Here is a 14505-nt window from a genome sequence, read left to right as displayed (position 1 = left end):
GTCTTTCTTGGTTTGCATAAGAGCATGTTTCTCTTATTTGCAAATCTTAAACAATGCTCAGGTTATCTCATTGATGTCCAGCTCTCATAAGCTCTGATACTTCAGATTTTGCAGCAACAGGAATTTTCCTCTGCTCCCAAAACATTTGATATTAGAGTGATGAGGCACTCAGAGTGAACTGGATATGCACTGAAAAAGAATTCCCACTATGTAAAACATGCTCAATGGGGAGTTAAGTCTTGTATGATTTTCGAGCCAATGCTTAAAGTCTCTTGTAATTGCAAAGGAAGCAGCCTACTGAAGAGCTCAGAGGAAAGCATTTGCTCTGTTAACAGCATGTGAAAAATGCTGGGGAAGAAGATGATGCAAAAATTGATCTGGAAAAAGGATTTTGCAAAAGCTTAAACAGAGAAAACCAGAAAAGGATTAAGTGCAAGACATAGAAAATAGGCATGAAGTGTAATAGAAAAGAACCATGGACAGAAGTTTTTTGCCTCACTGCATCTGCAATCAGCCCACCTTCTGGGATGGCTAATATGAAATGACAGACTAGATGGAGAGGTGAAGGGAAGGGTCAGAGTTTAGCAAAAGCCTTAGGAAAAGCAAATAGAGCATTTTCCTATTTTATCTGCCTTCAGAAATGATAACAAATCTTGTACATTCTCTGGAAGGACATAACTGTAAAACAAAACCCAATCAGATGATGGTACCATAGCCATAAAAAAAGATTTTCCAAGAGTGTGCAGAATTCTGTGTAGTTTAGGAGAAGATTTTATCTTTCAGTATAGCTGGTGTCAAAAGTTGGAACTGACTTAGTTGTGTTTGACTTTTCTATTTTAAATGTGATACAATTATTTTGCCATGGAAGAGACTCTAAAGAGCCTTACAACAGAGCTGTTTCTACAGAGACCTACAACTTCACAAATGTGACCTACAGTGAAGCTGCAGCTGAAAAATGATGGAGAAGAAGGCAGCTAATATGACTCACTGTGTTCTGGACAGCATTTGTGATAGCTGACAACACGCCACGAGATCCCGATGAAGGAGAAGCAGGAATGTTCTCAGAAGAGCTTTGTTCCAGGGAATCTGCTTCTAACAAAAGAAAGCAAAAAAATCCAAGGAACAGCAGACTTTCAGCTCTGCAAGTTACAAATTCTGGATTCTGTGATCAAAATCTCCAAGTTTTCTGAAATTGGACTAATTTATTTAGAATAAAAACCTTTATTTAGAATAAACCAATTGGAAGAGACCTTCAAGATCATCGTGTCCAACCCATCAACCAATCCAACCCACCTAAACAACTAACCCATGGCACCAAGCACCCCATCAAGTCTCCTCCTGAACACCTCCAATGACGGCGACTCCACCACCTCCCTGGGCAGCCCATTCCAATGGGCAATCACTCTTTCTGTATAGAACTTCTTCCTAACATCCAACCTGAACCTCCCCTGGTGCAGCCTAAGACTGTGTCCTCTTGCTCTGGTACTGGGTGCCTGGGAGAAGAGACCATCATCCGCCTGTCTACAACCTCCCTTCAGCTAGTTGTAGGGAGTGATAAGGTCACCCTTGAGTCTCCTCTTCTCCAGTCTGAGCAACCCCAGCTCCCTCAGTCTTTCCTCATAGGGCTGACAGTTTCAAAGAGTTCTGTCCAATTTCAAAGAACTTACGTATAGTCGGTGTTTCAGCTGCAGGAGGCTCTGCTGTCTCCAAAGATGCTGAACTTGTGTTATGAATTCTTAGAGTAGTTCCTGCTTTTTCCTTTACTGCTGTTATCCCATGACCTGCAGCAGAAGCATATTTTAGATGATGTGATTTTGAAAACTTATTACTAACAGTGGACAGGATTCTTACACTCCCCAATAATCAGACTTAACTATCAAACTTACCTCAACTGCTTCGTTTTTTTCTAGGTTAATAATTCACTTGTTCCACTGTATCTATTAACTGACTAGAAGTGATAAAGCTGAAATGTAATACAAATAACAATGGATCTGAGATGTAATGCTCGTTTCAGTGGCATATGTGAGTTTAATTCCTCGATCTTCAAAATGCTAACCATTCTATTACAGTCAGTTTAAACGGAAATTGATAGTCCTCCTAACGCTGCAGGGTTTGTCCTCTAGTTTTCAGGAGTCTAGAATAATTAATAATTAATGATAATTAACTAATGAGCTGGGGGTGACTGCAGAGCTGGTGTAAGGTACCTGCTCCTCAGTCTGCTGCATAGGTGCTATGTTAGGTAAGTTTTTTAGGAATACTGACAAAAACCCTCAAAGTCATTAAGGTTTTAAGCTCCTCAGCTGCTCATTAGAAGTCAAATTCTAAAGTGTCTCCCCCCAAAGCTGCTATTTAAATACACTCTGTGAAGCCTGTTGGTGTCAGATGACACAGACAGAATTACTCTTCTGGTGGTGGCTCATCTCCAACAGAGATTTTAACACCTTTACCACCTTTCCCTTTTACTCTCTGTTCCATTAAAATGGTGTAGTCTAACAAAAAGAATAAATTATTAATGGTCTGATCTGAATGATTCTGACTGAACCAGATTGCTTTGCTACTTTTCCACATAGAGTTCATTTATACTAGCAGACCACATGGACTGGTAGTATCCCACCATAGGATAGGATAGGGATTGGCGTAGAACATTCTTTTGGCTGCAGATATTTGAAGAGAATAACTACTGAAAAGTTATTTAATGAATAGCATATGTACTAATATTTATGGCAATAAAAATATAAAATATAAATATGGCAATAAAAATATAAATAATGAATTTGAAGCAAACCAAAGTTTATTATCTTAGTTGCAGAAGACTAATGTTATGGCACAAAGTTCAAGTGGAGGCAAATCACTAACTGGTGTCTAGCCCAGGGCTATTAATTTTCTGTTAATAACCTGGTGATGGGACAGAGTAAACCTTCATCAAATTTGTAGGCAATATAAAAATGATGAGGGGTTACTACACAGTACTATACACCAAGTGCTTGTGCTCCCATTCATGTGGACCTGAATGGGCTGGAGAATTGGGCAGAGTAGAATTTTGTGATGTTCTACAAAGGATAGTGTCAAATCCTGCTGGTACATCCTGCTAGGTGTTCAAGAGGGAACTGGACGTGGCACTTGGTCTAACAGGCATGAGGTCTTGGGTGACAAGTTGGACTTAATGATCTTTGAGGTCTTTTCCAACCTTATTGATTCTATGATTCTATGCCTGGTAGTCAGCAAAAAGAGGCAATAGCTTCCTAATCTGTACCAGCTCTAGCTGAAAAATGCTGCCCTTAAAAAACAATACCCTCAACCTGTCCGATCTGCTTTGGCTATAGCCACCAGTATCTTCATGATACGCTTCTCTCATTACAAGAGCTTCAGCTAGCATGTCTTCCTTAGCTGGAAGTCTTTGCACATCAGCTGAGACACAGGAAGTAAACAACCAACCAAGCAGGCAAGCAGTATTTCTTTCCAAAACAAAATGAAATGGCTTCGGTGACCCTGCACGGTTTGTCATTACTTCATCTCATGTAATGCTGATCACTTCTAGCAGCAGGATGACACAGAGGGCTTTAACCATCTGCCTACTGGTGAGACCTATTAATGTCAATTTCATACTTTGCTTTGTTGCCTTAAACTAAACTCTGAAGAGATGAATGATTTCAGAAAAGGCATTAACACAGATTCTCAGGCAGATGCAGACATCTAAGGCAAGAAGTTAAGCATAATGAGTCACCAAATGTTGTTCATTCTCTCTCACAATTGTGTACACTTTTTATCAGAAAAGTACAAAGCACCTTTTCTGAATTATCTTAGCTTCCTAGTTACAACAAAATATCCTTATCATCTGGCAGTGCTCTGCAGTGTTCTGAATAAACATACAGGTATACATGTATACAGTATCTGTATACAGGTATGCAGTATCTGAAGGGGGCCTACAGGAAGGCTGGGGAGGGACTTCTCAGGATCTCAGGTAGTGATAGGACTAGGGGGAATGGAATGAAGCTGGAGGTGGGGAGATTCAGGCTAGATGTGAGGAGGATGTTCTTCACCATGAGAGTGGTGAAGCCCTGGAATGGGTTGTCCAGGGAGGTGGTTGAGGCCCCGTCCCTGGAGGTGTTTAAGACCAGGCTGGATGAGGCTCTGTCCAGCCTGATCTAGTGTGGGGAGTCCCTGCCCATGGCAGGGGGGTTGGAACTGGATGATCCTTGTGGTCCCTTCCAACTCTGAATGATACTGTGATACTATGATACTATGTACATATAGGGGTGTGTGTAGTCATACAAAAGTGCTTCTGAACTGTTGATTCAAAGAAGGTGCAGCAAAACCATGTGAAATGGAGTAGGAAGAAGGAAATCTTAGACTTAGGATTTGATGATTTCCAGATGGGTTGCACATCAGGTGCTCTATGAATTCAATAATAAATACACTCCAGAAACATCTGTGAAGCAGCACTGCTGAAAGATCACTTACAAGAAAACTGAAGTATCTGGAGGTACACACAAGGAACACATGTCCTCTAAGGAAAAGATGAGAAGAAACAAGTAATTTTCTACATAACAGCATAAGCTGCATGAGGTCCTGATGTTTTCCACTGAAACTAGGCAGGTAAATGCTTTTATCTCTCTAAAGAAAGCATGACCTTTATGTATTTTATCCCATGTATTACAAAATGTAGCAGTACATCCAGCTGTACAAGACATAGCAGGTTTTGTACCACAGCGATTTAAGTCATTGCTGGATATCTTCTTGTCCTTTGCAAAACATGTTCCTGTACAGGTACTGGAGAGCAGTGTACTGCTTTGTCTGATCCCAGTCTCTTGCACATTTTAATTGGTTCAACGAAAATATTAGCATGAATAGATTCTGGAGTCATTTATTTACTGTCCAAATTCCTGAGACTCACTTTATTAGCTGTTAATTGTACTTTTAAACTAATGTGATAGATACTCCATGTCCTTTCCATTTCTCCTGCTCACAACTTTTTAAATGAGCAGAGGAGTTCTATTCTCTCATCTCTTCATTCTTCTTAACAACTTAGTATCATAGTATCATACTATCATAATATCATTCAGGGTTGGAAGGGACCACAAGGATCATCTAGTTCCAACCCCCCTGCCATGGGCAGGGACACCCCACACTAGATCAGCCTGGCCAGAGCCTCATCCAGCCTGGGCTTAAATACCTCCAGGGACGGGGCCTCAACCACCTCCCTGGACAACCCATTCCAGGGCTTCACCACTCTCATGGGGAAGAACCTCCTCCTCACATCCAGCCTGAATCTCCCCACCTCCAGCTTCATTCCATTCCCCCTAGTCCTATCACTACCTGAGATCCTGAGAAGTCCTTCCCCAGCCTTCCTGTAGGCCCCCTTCAGATACTGGAAGGCCACAATGAGGTCACCTCGGAGCCTTCTCTTCTCCAGACTGAACAGCCCCAACTCCTTCAGTCTGTCCTCACAGGAGAGGTGCTCCAGCCCTCTGATCATCCTCGTGGCCCTTCTCTGGACACGTTCCAGCACCTCCACATCCCTCTTGTAATAGGGGCTCCAGAACTGGACACAGTACTCCAGGTGGGGTCTCACCAGTGTCCTCTAGTTAAAAAAATCAACTATCAACATTAAGCAACAGTTTCCTTTATCTGTGTGTGAAAGTTACAGATTTTCAGATTGATTTCCCCATTTTACTTTTCTGTATTGAAACATATTTTATTTTGGTTTACATTCTGAAATTTGCTTCTCTCAGTTTTTCAGACAAGCTCATACTTACAAAAGAGGCACAGAGTTGCTGTACTGATATTTACAGACTTATAAAAGGCAGCATTTTGGGGACTGTGGTTACGTGCACTAGAATGATAAAATGGTATGAAAATATTTCCCTGCAGCTAGGAGTGGTTTTGCTGAATTAAGCTGCATAGCATCTATGTTTGACTACAACAACAAAACCAGGTGAGACAACAGAACCACAACTGAAGCAAATCAGCACTGCTTGATCCACATGCACGAACACAGCAGAAGCCTGTGTTGCTCTGGAAATGAAAATAATTACTTGTCATTTCAAAAGGCACAGAAATGGAAGAGCTTATGGGAGATGAGCCTACACTGTAGAGATAAAGGCACACTGGTTTTCTTACTCTGAGTGTGGTAACCATTTAAGAACACCTCTGACACCACAATTTACTCATCCCCAGCAGCAGAGACAAAAGAGCTGTGCAATGGGTAATGCTAACTTTTTCTCCTGTGGTGTTGCTCTTGTTTTTCCTGCCTACATGATCCCTTTCTGTTGGCTAGCAACTTCAGCAGGACATTACTGTTCATCTTACTATCTGGAATCTTTCATTTGAAAAGGAAGATTTTGTAAGCATGCCTAAAAAGGTAGCCTGCCTTTGGGTTTGCCTGATCTGCCCAAGGCCAGATTACAGTGCTGACAAATTATTTAGTCAGATACATCCCATTTCACTTTAGGCTCTCTTATCTTCCTCCTCCCAGCTTAGCAGCTTTAGATTCTGTGCAGAACTGAAAGAGGCCACAGACACCTCCAGAGGGCAGTTCAGCATGTCTGAAATCTGAACCATTCCCTCCAGAAATCACTGTCCCCTGTCAATCTAGAACTCCCTATCAACCGCTTCAGTGGTACAGATGGGAAGGAATGAAGAGTTTGAGATTTTGTTTCATCTGGTTCAAGTTAAAGACACAGACCAAGGTCTTTAATTTACATCTGACCCTGTCTGAGGAACCTGCAGATGGCTGGGGGAATCACTTCAATATGTAAAATACAGACATGAGGAAAAGCCAGCTGTGCTCTGGGTTTGTACACTAAAACATGGGATGTTGTTGTGCTCACTGTTAGGCTACCCTACTGCCATTTCAAGGTTTCAGAAAAATTCTCTTCCTTGTAATTAGAACAAAAACACTGGCCAGATTCTGAAAATCCCTATGCTATCTGGTCTGTAAATCAGGAGTAACTACATTTGCATTTCCTTTCCACACAGACTTCAGTTTAAGCTATGTGATGCTACAGGTGTAATAATTTCCAAGCTCATGAACACAGTAACATCAAAAGTAACATTTCATTCTGTCATACTGACAAGAGAAAGTTTTCAGCATACCAGGAAGAATTATATGTGTTTGACATTTCCATGTACCATTCTACTAGGTGAAGACCTAGATGAGGAATATACACAAGCATAAAATAACCAAGATAGCAGATTAATCACAAGCAATGGATGGGAAAGATGAATGAAGTTGCCCTACAGTATGAGTTTCAGAGACCCTATAAATGAAAAAGTTGGGGTCTACTTCTTAAAAACTTTTATTATATGATGTTTTATTATAAGATGTTTTATTGTAAGATGTTAGTATTACCAATGGCACTAGAGGTAAAAAAACCCAAACTTACATGGAGAAAAGCACATGAATACCACATGACATGGAACAGGCTTTGCTTGGAAGTGCTGCTTGTTGAGCCCTATCATTTAAGCACCTTAATCACAGAATTGCTTAGACTGGAAGGGATCTTAAAGACCTTCTACTCTAACCTCCCTGCCATGGGCAGGGACACCTCTCAACTAGACTCGGCTGCTCAAGGTCTCATCCAACCTGGCCTTGAACACCCTGAGGGTGGAGGCATCCACAATCTCTCAGGGCAGCCTATTCCAGAGTCTCACCACCTCTGTACTGAAGAACTTCTTCCTAAGATTCCTACTTTCCCTCAGCTTCAAACCATTTCCCCTTGCCCTGTCTACTAGACACTTTTATGAGAAGTCATCTCCAGCCTTCCTGTAGGATCCCACCAGATATTGGAAAGCAGCTCTAAGGTCTCCTTGGAGTCTTCTCTTCTCTAGGCTGAACAGCCCCAGCTGCCTCAGCTAATCTTCATAGCAGAGAATGCTATGATTCATCCATATAAAACAATACAATGTATGAAAGGCAAGGCTTGCAGGAGAAAGCAGGAACTTTCATAAAGTTAGCAGATAGCTTAACTGGGAAAAAAACCCAAAAAGCAGGAAAGCTTTTAAGCATAAAAGCTGTTTGTGAAAACAGAAGTCACAAGCTTTGAGTAAAAACTAAGAATATATTTTGCCTCACTTAAGCCCTGGGGATAAAAGTTTTGCTGTCACAGCTAAGCTGACCTAATGGCTTCTTGGTGCTGGTACTGGAAGTTCTGCTCCTTCCATGTTCCATGTGTCCCTTCTGCTTGCCCTGCCATTTATCTCAGTGAGTTGCTTCAAGGAACTGAAGAGGCAAACAATGGCTTTTTCTCTCCTCTAGAATTATCACAGAATCATTAATGTTGGAAAAGACCTCCAAGATCATCAAGCCCCACCATCAACCCAACACCACCATTCCCACTAAATCATGTCCTGAAGTACCATTCTCATACTTATGGCAGTTTAGTTTCCTGAAGTGGATTACTGGGAGCTCAGAGGAACATGCGTGCTGGCACAGGGAGAAGGAAGAACCATGCAGGGAGAAGAGAGGTACAGCACCACACATTTCAGTGGCTGCTAACCATTAGTTTGGCTGAGCTGCAAGTGCAACCCACTGCTACAGCAGAGTGTTATCAACACTGCTTCTAAAAGACTGGATGGTGCAATTGCTGATTTACTAAAAAAATATAATTTAAAAGGAAGAAGGTAAAATGCTGACAATAAGCACAAGTTGTGTCTCCAGATCACAGTGAGCCTACTTCTCCCATCTCATCATCCACTGCAGTTTCACAAAGGGGGAAACCAAATTTCCTGCACTTTAGGAAAACAAAAACCTCTTCACCTCATTTAGGAAGCTGATTCAATAATTTTCTTAGTGTGACATCTAGTGTCAAGCACTAAGCATGGTTCAGGCAGTGACTGATATTAATCCAAAAGCATTACAGATTCTGTTGTCTAAAGGAGTATCAAATTTGCTTTCTGGTGGGCACCTTGAGCCAAATAATGTCAAAGTAAGTTCAAAGTCAACGGTCATTTTGTTTAGAATACAAAGCCATCACCAAAACAATCACTAGCCATAAGTTCAGAGTTAGTTAAAGAGATAAGATACAAATTATATGGTGCTTGGTGCCATGAGTTAGCTGTTTAGGTGGACTGGATTGGTTGATGGGTTGGACACGATGATCTTGAAGGTCTCTTCCAACCTGGTTTATTCTATGTAATATCTATGTAATTTCTATGTAACTACTTTACTAACTCAAATCAGCTATGCTAGACAAATTATAGCTATGCAGAAAAAAAATGCTAATCTCTTTGGAAGCTCTAAATCAGGGATTGAAGGACACCGAGACAAAGATCCTTGGAACAATCACTTCAGCTGAGTCTCAAAGAGAAAGGAATGTCAGAAAGAGTGATCACTAAAAGTGATCATTCACTTAACAACCTCCCCAGGAAGATAGCAAAGGCCCCGCTGCTGGAGGTTCTCAAGATATGACAAGGGGGTAGGTAATCTGAGCTAGACACCCTTTCCCACAAAAGCCTGGACTTGATGATCTTTTGAGGTGACCTGGGCTGTCCTATTATACTATCTGCTAAAAGCTGAATGTATTTGGTTAGGCCTTTAAGATGTTATCAAGCCCACTTCAGTCGGTTTCTGCTACTTTTTACAAAGTAGAACTTTGAAGGAAAGTGTAAGGAGTCGTAAGCATTTGTCATGCTCAACCAGACAAGCACCTGTGGTGTACAAAGATAACGACAAAGAGACAGAAAATTCACACACCAAAGGTGCTGCTGTTAACTTTAAATCCAAGAAAGCTGCTTTACTTCTACCATTTGCTACTCTGAAGGAATAAGCATCAGTAAAATGGACTGGATCATGGCAAACATACTTTCTGATGTAGAATAGGAGATGAAGTGTTGGTTGAATTGCTCAGGTATTAAATGGAATATCTTGAAGGGGAATAATAAATATTTAATAAAAAGAAGAAAGCTTACAGAAATTCCCAGTGGCTTTAGGGTTATTTTTTTTCTCTCTCACTAGGAATTATCACACTGAAGCAGATATATGGTATATGCAGTCCCACATCCTGTCTATGACAGTGACAGACAATAAATACATCACAGGATCAAGCAGGAATTTCCATAACAAACAGCTAGGAAATAAGCCCTCTATAGCAGGAATATAAATATTACCTGCTGCATTAATTTCCTGGAACAAACCTGAGATTTTCTATGGGGCCTTCCAAGCTCTCTTGGGTTCATTGAACACAGAAGAATGTACAGTTGATTTCTGATTAATTCAAAGGCTATTGTATTTAATACATTAAAAGAAGTCAGATCCAAGATTATTCGATAGTAATATGGGAACTCAACCCTACCCTGGTCCCAGGGTCAGGAAATCTAAGATGTAGATTCCAGGAAATGGGAAAAGGTTAAATAAAAGCTGAGAACACTTAAGCAGTTCCACAGCTAGCTGAGCTGCCCCTGTCCCCACCAGCATGTTCTGTGTGTTCCCATTATTTCCCATATTCCCCCTGTTACAGTTTGAGCTGGGTGCCCCCCTGCAATGTTTACTTCCTGTGTCCAGAAGTCCAGCCCAGAGGGGTGGACACAGGAAATTATGTAGTATTTCATACCACAATCCTTTGCACCACTATAAGATGCAGTGCGGAGTCTAGCATGTTCTCTTTTCTTCCTCCTCCGTCAGCTGGTAACTGGGGAGATGTCTCCTGGCTTTGGGCCTGGCTAGGCCCAAGGCCACGGGGGGATGGGCAGTCTCAGATCTGGCCAGCTGAGACTAGCCTAGCAGTGGGAGGGGGAAGAAGGAGCCCTGAGGGTCTCGGATGTACCCTCAGGTGGGGATGGGGTCTCTCTGGGTCTGCTTTAGGATTTTTCTTTGTCACTCTGCTTTTGCTTTTCTGTAAAAGTTCACTGCTTTCTATTTAAACTTTCCATCACTTTTGCAATCCGTTTGTCTGAGTGTTTATTATTGCCAGAGGTGGGGAAGGGGGCTGCCTCAACCCAGCACATTTCTTGGTAGCAGAGGATGGTTTCGGTGGGCAGAGGATCTGCCCCCAACCCCTTTACACCCACAATTTGGGTGATCAAATGGTGAACCAAATTAAGGACTCTGCAAACTGATCCTGCTGAAAATCCAGCCCTTACTTCATTTGCAATCCTTTTTTTGTAACAAGTAATTAATTTGAATTCCTAGCTTCATCATGTGAAGGTGTTTTGTGGATCCTTTATGAGCCCTGATTAGGTAACAGCTCAGTAGCTGTTTTGTGAGAGATGATTTCCCACTGGTCACTAGGTATTTGCATGCTTTGCTTTTTTTCTTTGTAAGGTTTTAATGTGTAATGAGTAAATTTTACCTGAAGTCTTCACAAGGACATTCTGTATTGACATATTACTGGAAATGAGAGTAGAGAGAAAGAGGGTATGGGCTCCATGTTGGGTTAGGACTACATCAGGTCAGTATGTTGTTTCTGAAGGCTGGTGTGACAGCTTAACAGTTTCACTGGGTGTCAGCAGAAGCTGGAATGATTTATGAGGAGTGACTTCACATGGTATAGATAGAAGTCATGGTGTCTAAACCACCAACATGCATCTGCACGAATATGGGTTGGAGCGTGTTGACTTCCAAATCTACAAGCTTTGGCTGACAGTAATTGTACCAGGTTATGTATCCTTTCTGGGAAGAAGCCACAATGAAGTAATTCACTGACTTCTACAAACAAGCCTAGTGTCTTGTCCATAATCTGACCCAAAGAAACATTTTGACAATTTAGGAAGGACCTAAATAATAGGAAGCTATTATAAAACAACAGGCTTGCCAAGCATGTCAGGACAGTATAAGTTTTTAAGATACAACATCAATCTGTTTAATAAAACATTACAATTACAATCTATTTCTACATACTTTACTGAAAACTTACCCACGGTGGCAGAAGCTGATGACAGGAGAGACTTTCCCCAGGTACCCCAAGCTCCCCATCTACTTGCTTTAGATGAAGAGTCTGTGGCCTATAAGGAACAAAAATATTACTCCAGTGTCTAAAATTCATTTTTTTCCACAGGCAGGAGGAAATATGAAGGACCTGTCAGGCAAAAAAAGGCTGCTATTTAATAAATGATGATAGATTGGGTATTGTGTGGAGTTCAAGATTCAGTGCACAATAAAACAGAATGAGAAGCTTAGTTCGCCTACTCCTGACAGCACCTAAAACTCCAGGGCTGTTTTTATAGACATCCTAATATTTCTTTAAGGCACCCAATTCTGTGAAGCCATGCAAGTTTATTAGGGTTGTTATTAGGAGGAAGCAGAAATTCATCTCTTTTCTGAGTTCTACTGGGACCCAGAGTTAGAGGCTTATCTGCCTGAGTCTTCTCAGAGGTGTAACCCAGTAGAGGTGCACAGGGAAGTCTTAAAAACTGAGTTCAATAAAAACACAGCCAGAGGAACATTTTTATTTATTCATTAATGTCTGGTGTTGAGCAATTATCAGTATTCCATATGAAATACTACGAAACTCCTGTCTCAAGAAAGTCCCCAGTAATATATCACCCCTACACAGTCAACTCAAACATATAAGCATTTCAAGAGTGCTCTGCATGAAGCAGATCCCTGTGGAGGGGATCACGGATGGAAGGACTAAAACAATGTGGCTTTAACCTTTTCCAATTTGTGGATGCTGGGAAATTTTCAGTGGTGATGAAAACACCTTCAGCTATGTAGCATATATTAGATTTGGATGCTGTATAGACTATTAAAAAGCCTTGTTTGTCCCAGTCTTCTTTATTAACTTCCTGCAATTACTCACAGGAATCCCAAAGGACCTTTGTCTGTGGATCACAAATCAAAAACTACTGGCCTAGAACAAATCAAAAACTAGCAGCTGTTTCAGCAAGCCTTGTGAAACACAGACTGTTTTTGTACAGTCAGTGACTTGAAAATTAGTGAGTGTAAGATTCAGTGCTGCATATGCAGATTAAATCCTGCCCTTCTCTAGGTTCATCCTGTCAATTGAATGAAGCAGATTTGTACAGAAAGCCAGCTAACAAACTCACAGGAACGTTATATCCATAAAAAATGGACTAGATTCTTAATAAGGCTTAAGTTCTGGCATAGTTTTATTGCCACCAGGCTAGAAAGACCACACTAATGTTGTACTGAAAAAGAGAAATTAAACTATTTCTAGTTCCCAGAAGCTTGGTTTGAAGTTTATTTTATTCCTGTGTATGTTTTCTGAGGTGTTCAAGAGGGGATTGGACGTGGCACTTTAGTGGTTTAGTCATGGGGTCTGTGGTGACAGGTTGGACTTGATGATCTTTGAGGTCATTTCCAACCTTGGTGATTCTGTGCTTCTGTAACTCCCTGAGCTTTTGTGACAAATAGTATCAACAGTGTACAAAATCCTGTCCTTACAAAGCAGGGAGGGAAAAGGAAGTCTTACTTACTGCACTGCTTTCTGCGTGCAGTGTTTCCTCAGATTCAGGTTCTGCATCAAGGCTTACAGTCTCACTGCAGTCAGTGGGCACATCTTCAGTTGCTTCTCCACTGGAAGGCAGGCTTTCAATTACTTTTTCAGTCAAAGGGTTTTCTTGAATAAATACATCTCCCTCCTGTCTGTTACTGGCACTCTGAGCAGTCTGTCCACATTCATCTTGCGAAGACTCATTCAAGATCTCAGCTTCCCCAAGGTGTGCTACTGCCTTGTGATGCAATACCTCATTGCTGGGCACTTCTGTGCCTTCAAGTTTTTCTTCAGATGGGATGCCATCAAACGTGTCTTCAGACATTTTCAGTTCTGAATATAGAAAATAAATTGTCTTTCAGGTTCCATAGACACTTGAATGACTACAAAATATGCAGCATTTACCATCACCTAGCACTGAAAAACAACAGAGCCTCCCGAAGCACGGAGATGTGTGGCACATACGCCATGCCAGGCCTGGTATCACCTTGCAGGATCTCATTCAAGTATGAAGAGCAGTATTACTGTTTTCCAAAATATGGTTTGCTGAGGAAGAAAGGATGTTCATTTATCTGCAAAAGTCAAATCTAAGAGCTTCCACATGGTTAGTTCCATATGAGATGTGTATGGAAGACCACTGGGGAACAGGATAATATGAAAGGCCACTGAGCTGCAACAGCCAGGCAACTCTTACTCATCATTTTCACATACACAGGTTCCTATGGCCTGCTGACTGATGGAGAGGAGGATGACAAACACAGCCTGACTAAAACTGTGAGGATATTTATGTATTAGAGAACAGGCACAATCTGAGAACGTGACAGGCCACGGTCCCTGCAGTCATTTCATAAACCAGGAAGCATTCATTGCTCACACCATTTCTGCATCACTTGTCTCAAAGGTTTACTGTTTGGGTTCTCATCTGTTCCTAAAATTCCAACTGTGTGATTAAACCTCAGTTTTGAAGACAAAGTAAACTTGCATGAGGTACAGTTATTGATTTTTTGGTTTTGTTTGGGTTTTGTTTGTTTGTTTTGGATAAGTTATGAACAAGTTTAACTTACTCATTTTCTTTCAATGCAACCTTCTGTTTCTAAGTTAATTTCCACCACTG

At 41.3% G+C, this 14505-nt stretch overlaps 1 protein-coding gene across 2 annotated transcripts in view; it reads right to left on the bottom strand.

The window, feature by feature from the left end:
• The window catches only part of FAM114A1 (family with sequence similarity 114 member A1), a 40574-nt gene that overhangs the window by 24186 nt on the left and 1883 nt on the right, over window positions 1–14505 (bottom strand). For both annotated transcript variants that reach the window (XM_068137566.1, XM_068137565.1), the window contains exons 2-5: window positions 13375–13724; window positions 11853–11940; window positions 1668–1781; window positions 989–1092 (exon numbers count right to left, since the gene is read on the bottom strand). In XM_068137566.1, coding sequence (XP_067993667.1) covers window positions 989–1092; window positions 1668–1781; window positions 11853–11940; window positions 13375–13716 — 648 coding nt within the window. In that variant the 5' untranslated portion in view covers window positions 13717–13724. The remainder of the gene's footprint in view (window positions 1–988; window positions 1093–1667; window positions 1782–11852; window positions 11941–13374; window positions 13725–14505) is intronic.

Source organism: Melanerpes formicivorus, unplaced genomic scaffold (genome assembly GCF_026170545.1).
Source record: "Melanerpes formicivorus ecotype bairdi unplaced genomic scaffold, bMelFor1.0.p_v2 SCAF_4, whole genome shotgun sequence".
NCBI lineage: Eukaryota > Metazoa > Chordata > Aves > Piciformes > Picidae > Melanerpes > Melanerpes formicivorus.
The sequence above is the reverse complement of the archived record's forward strand: the minus strand, read 5'-3'. Positions and strand labels throughout refer to the sequence as shown.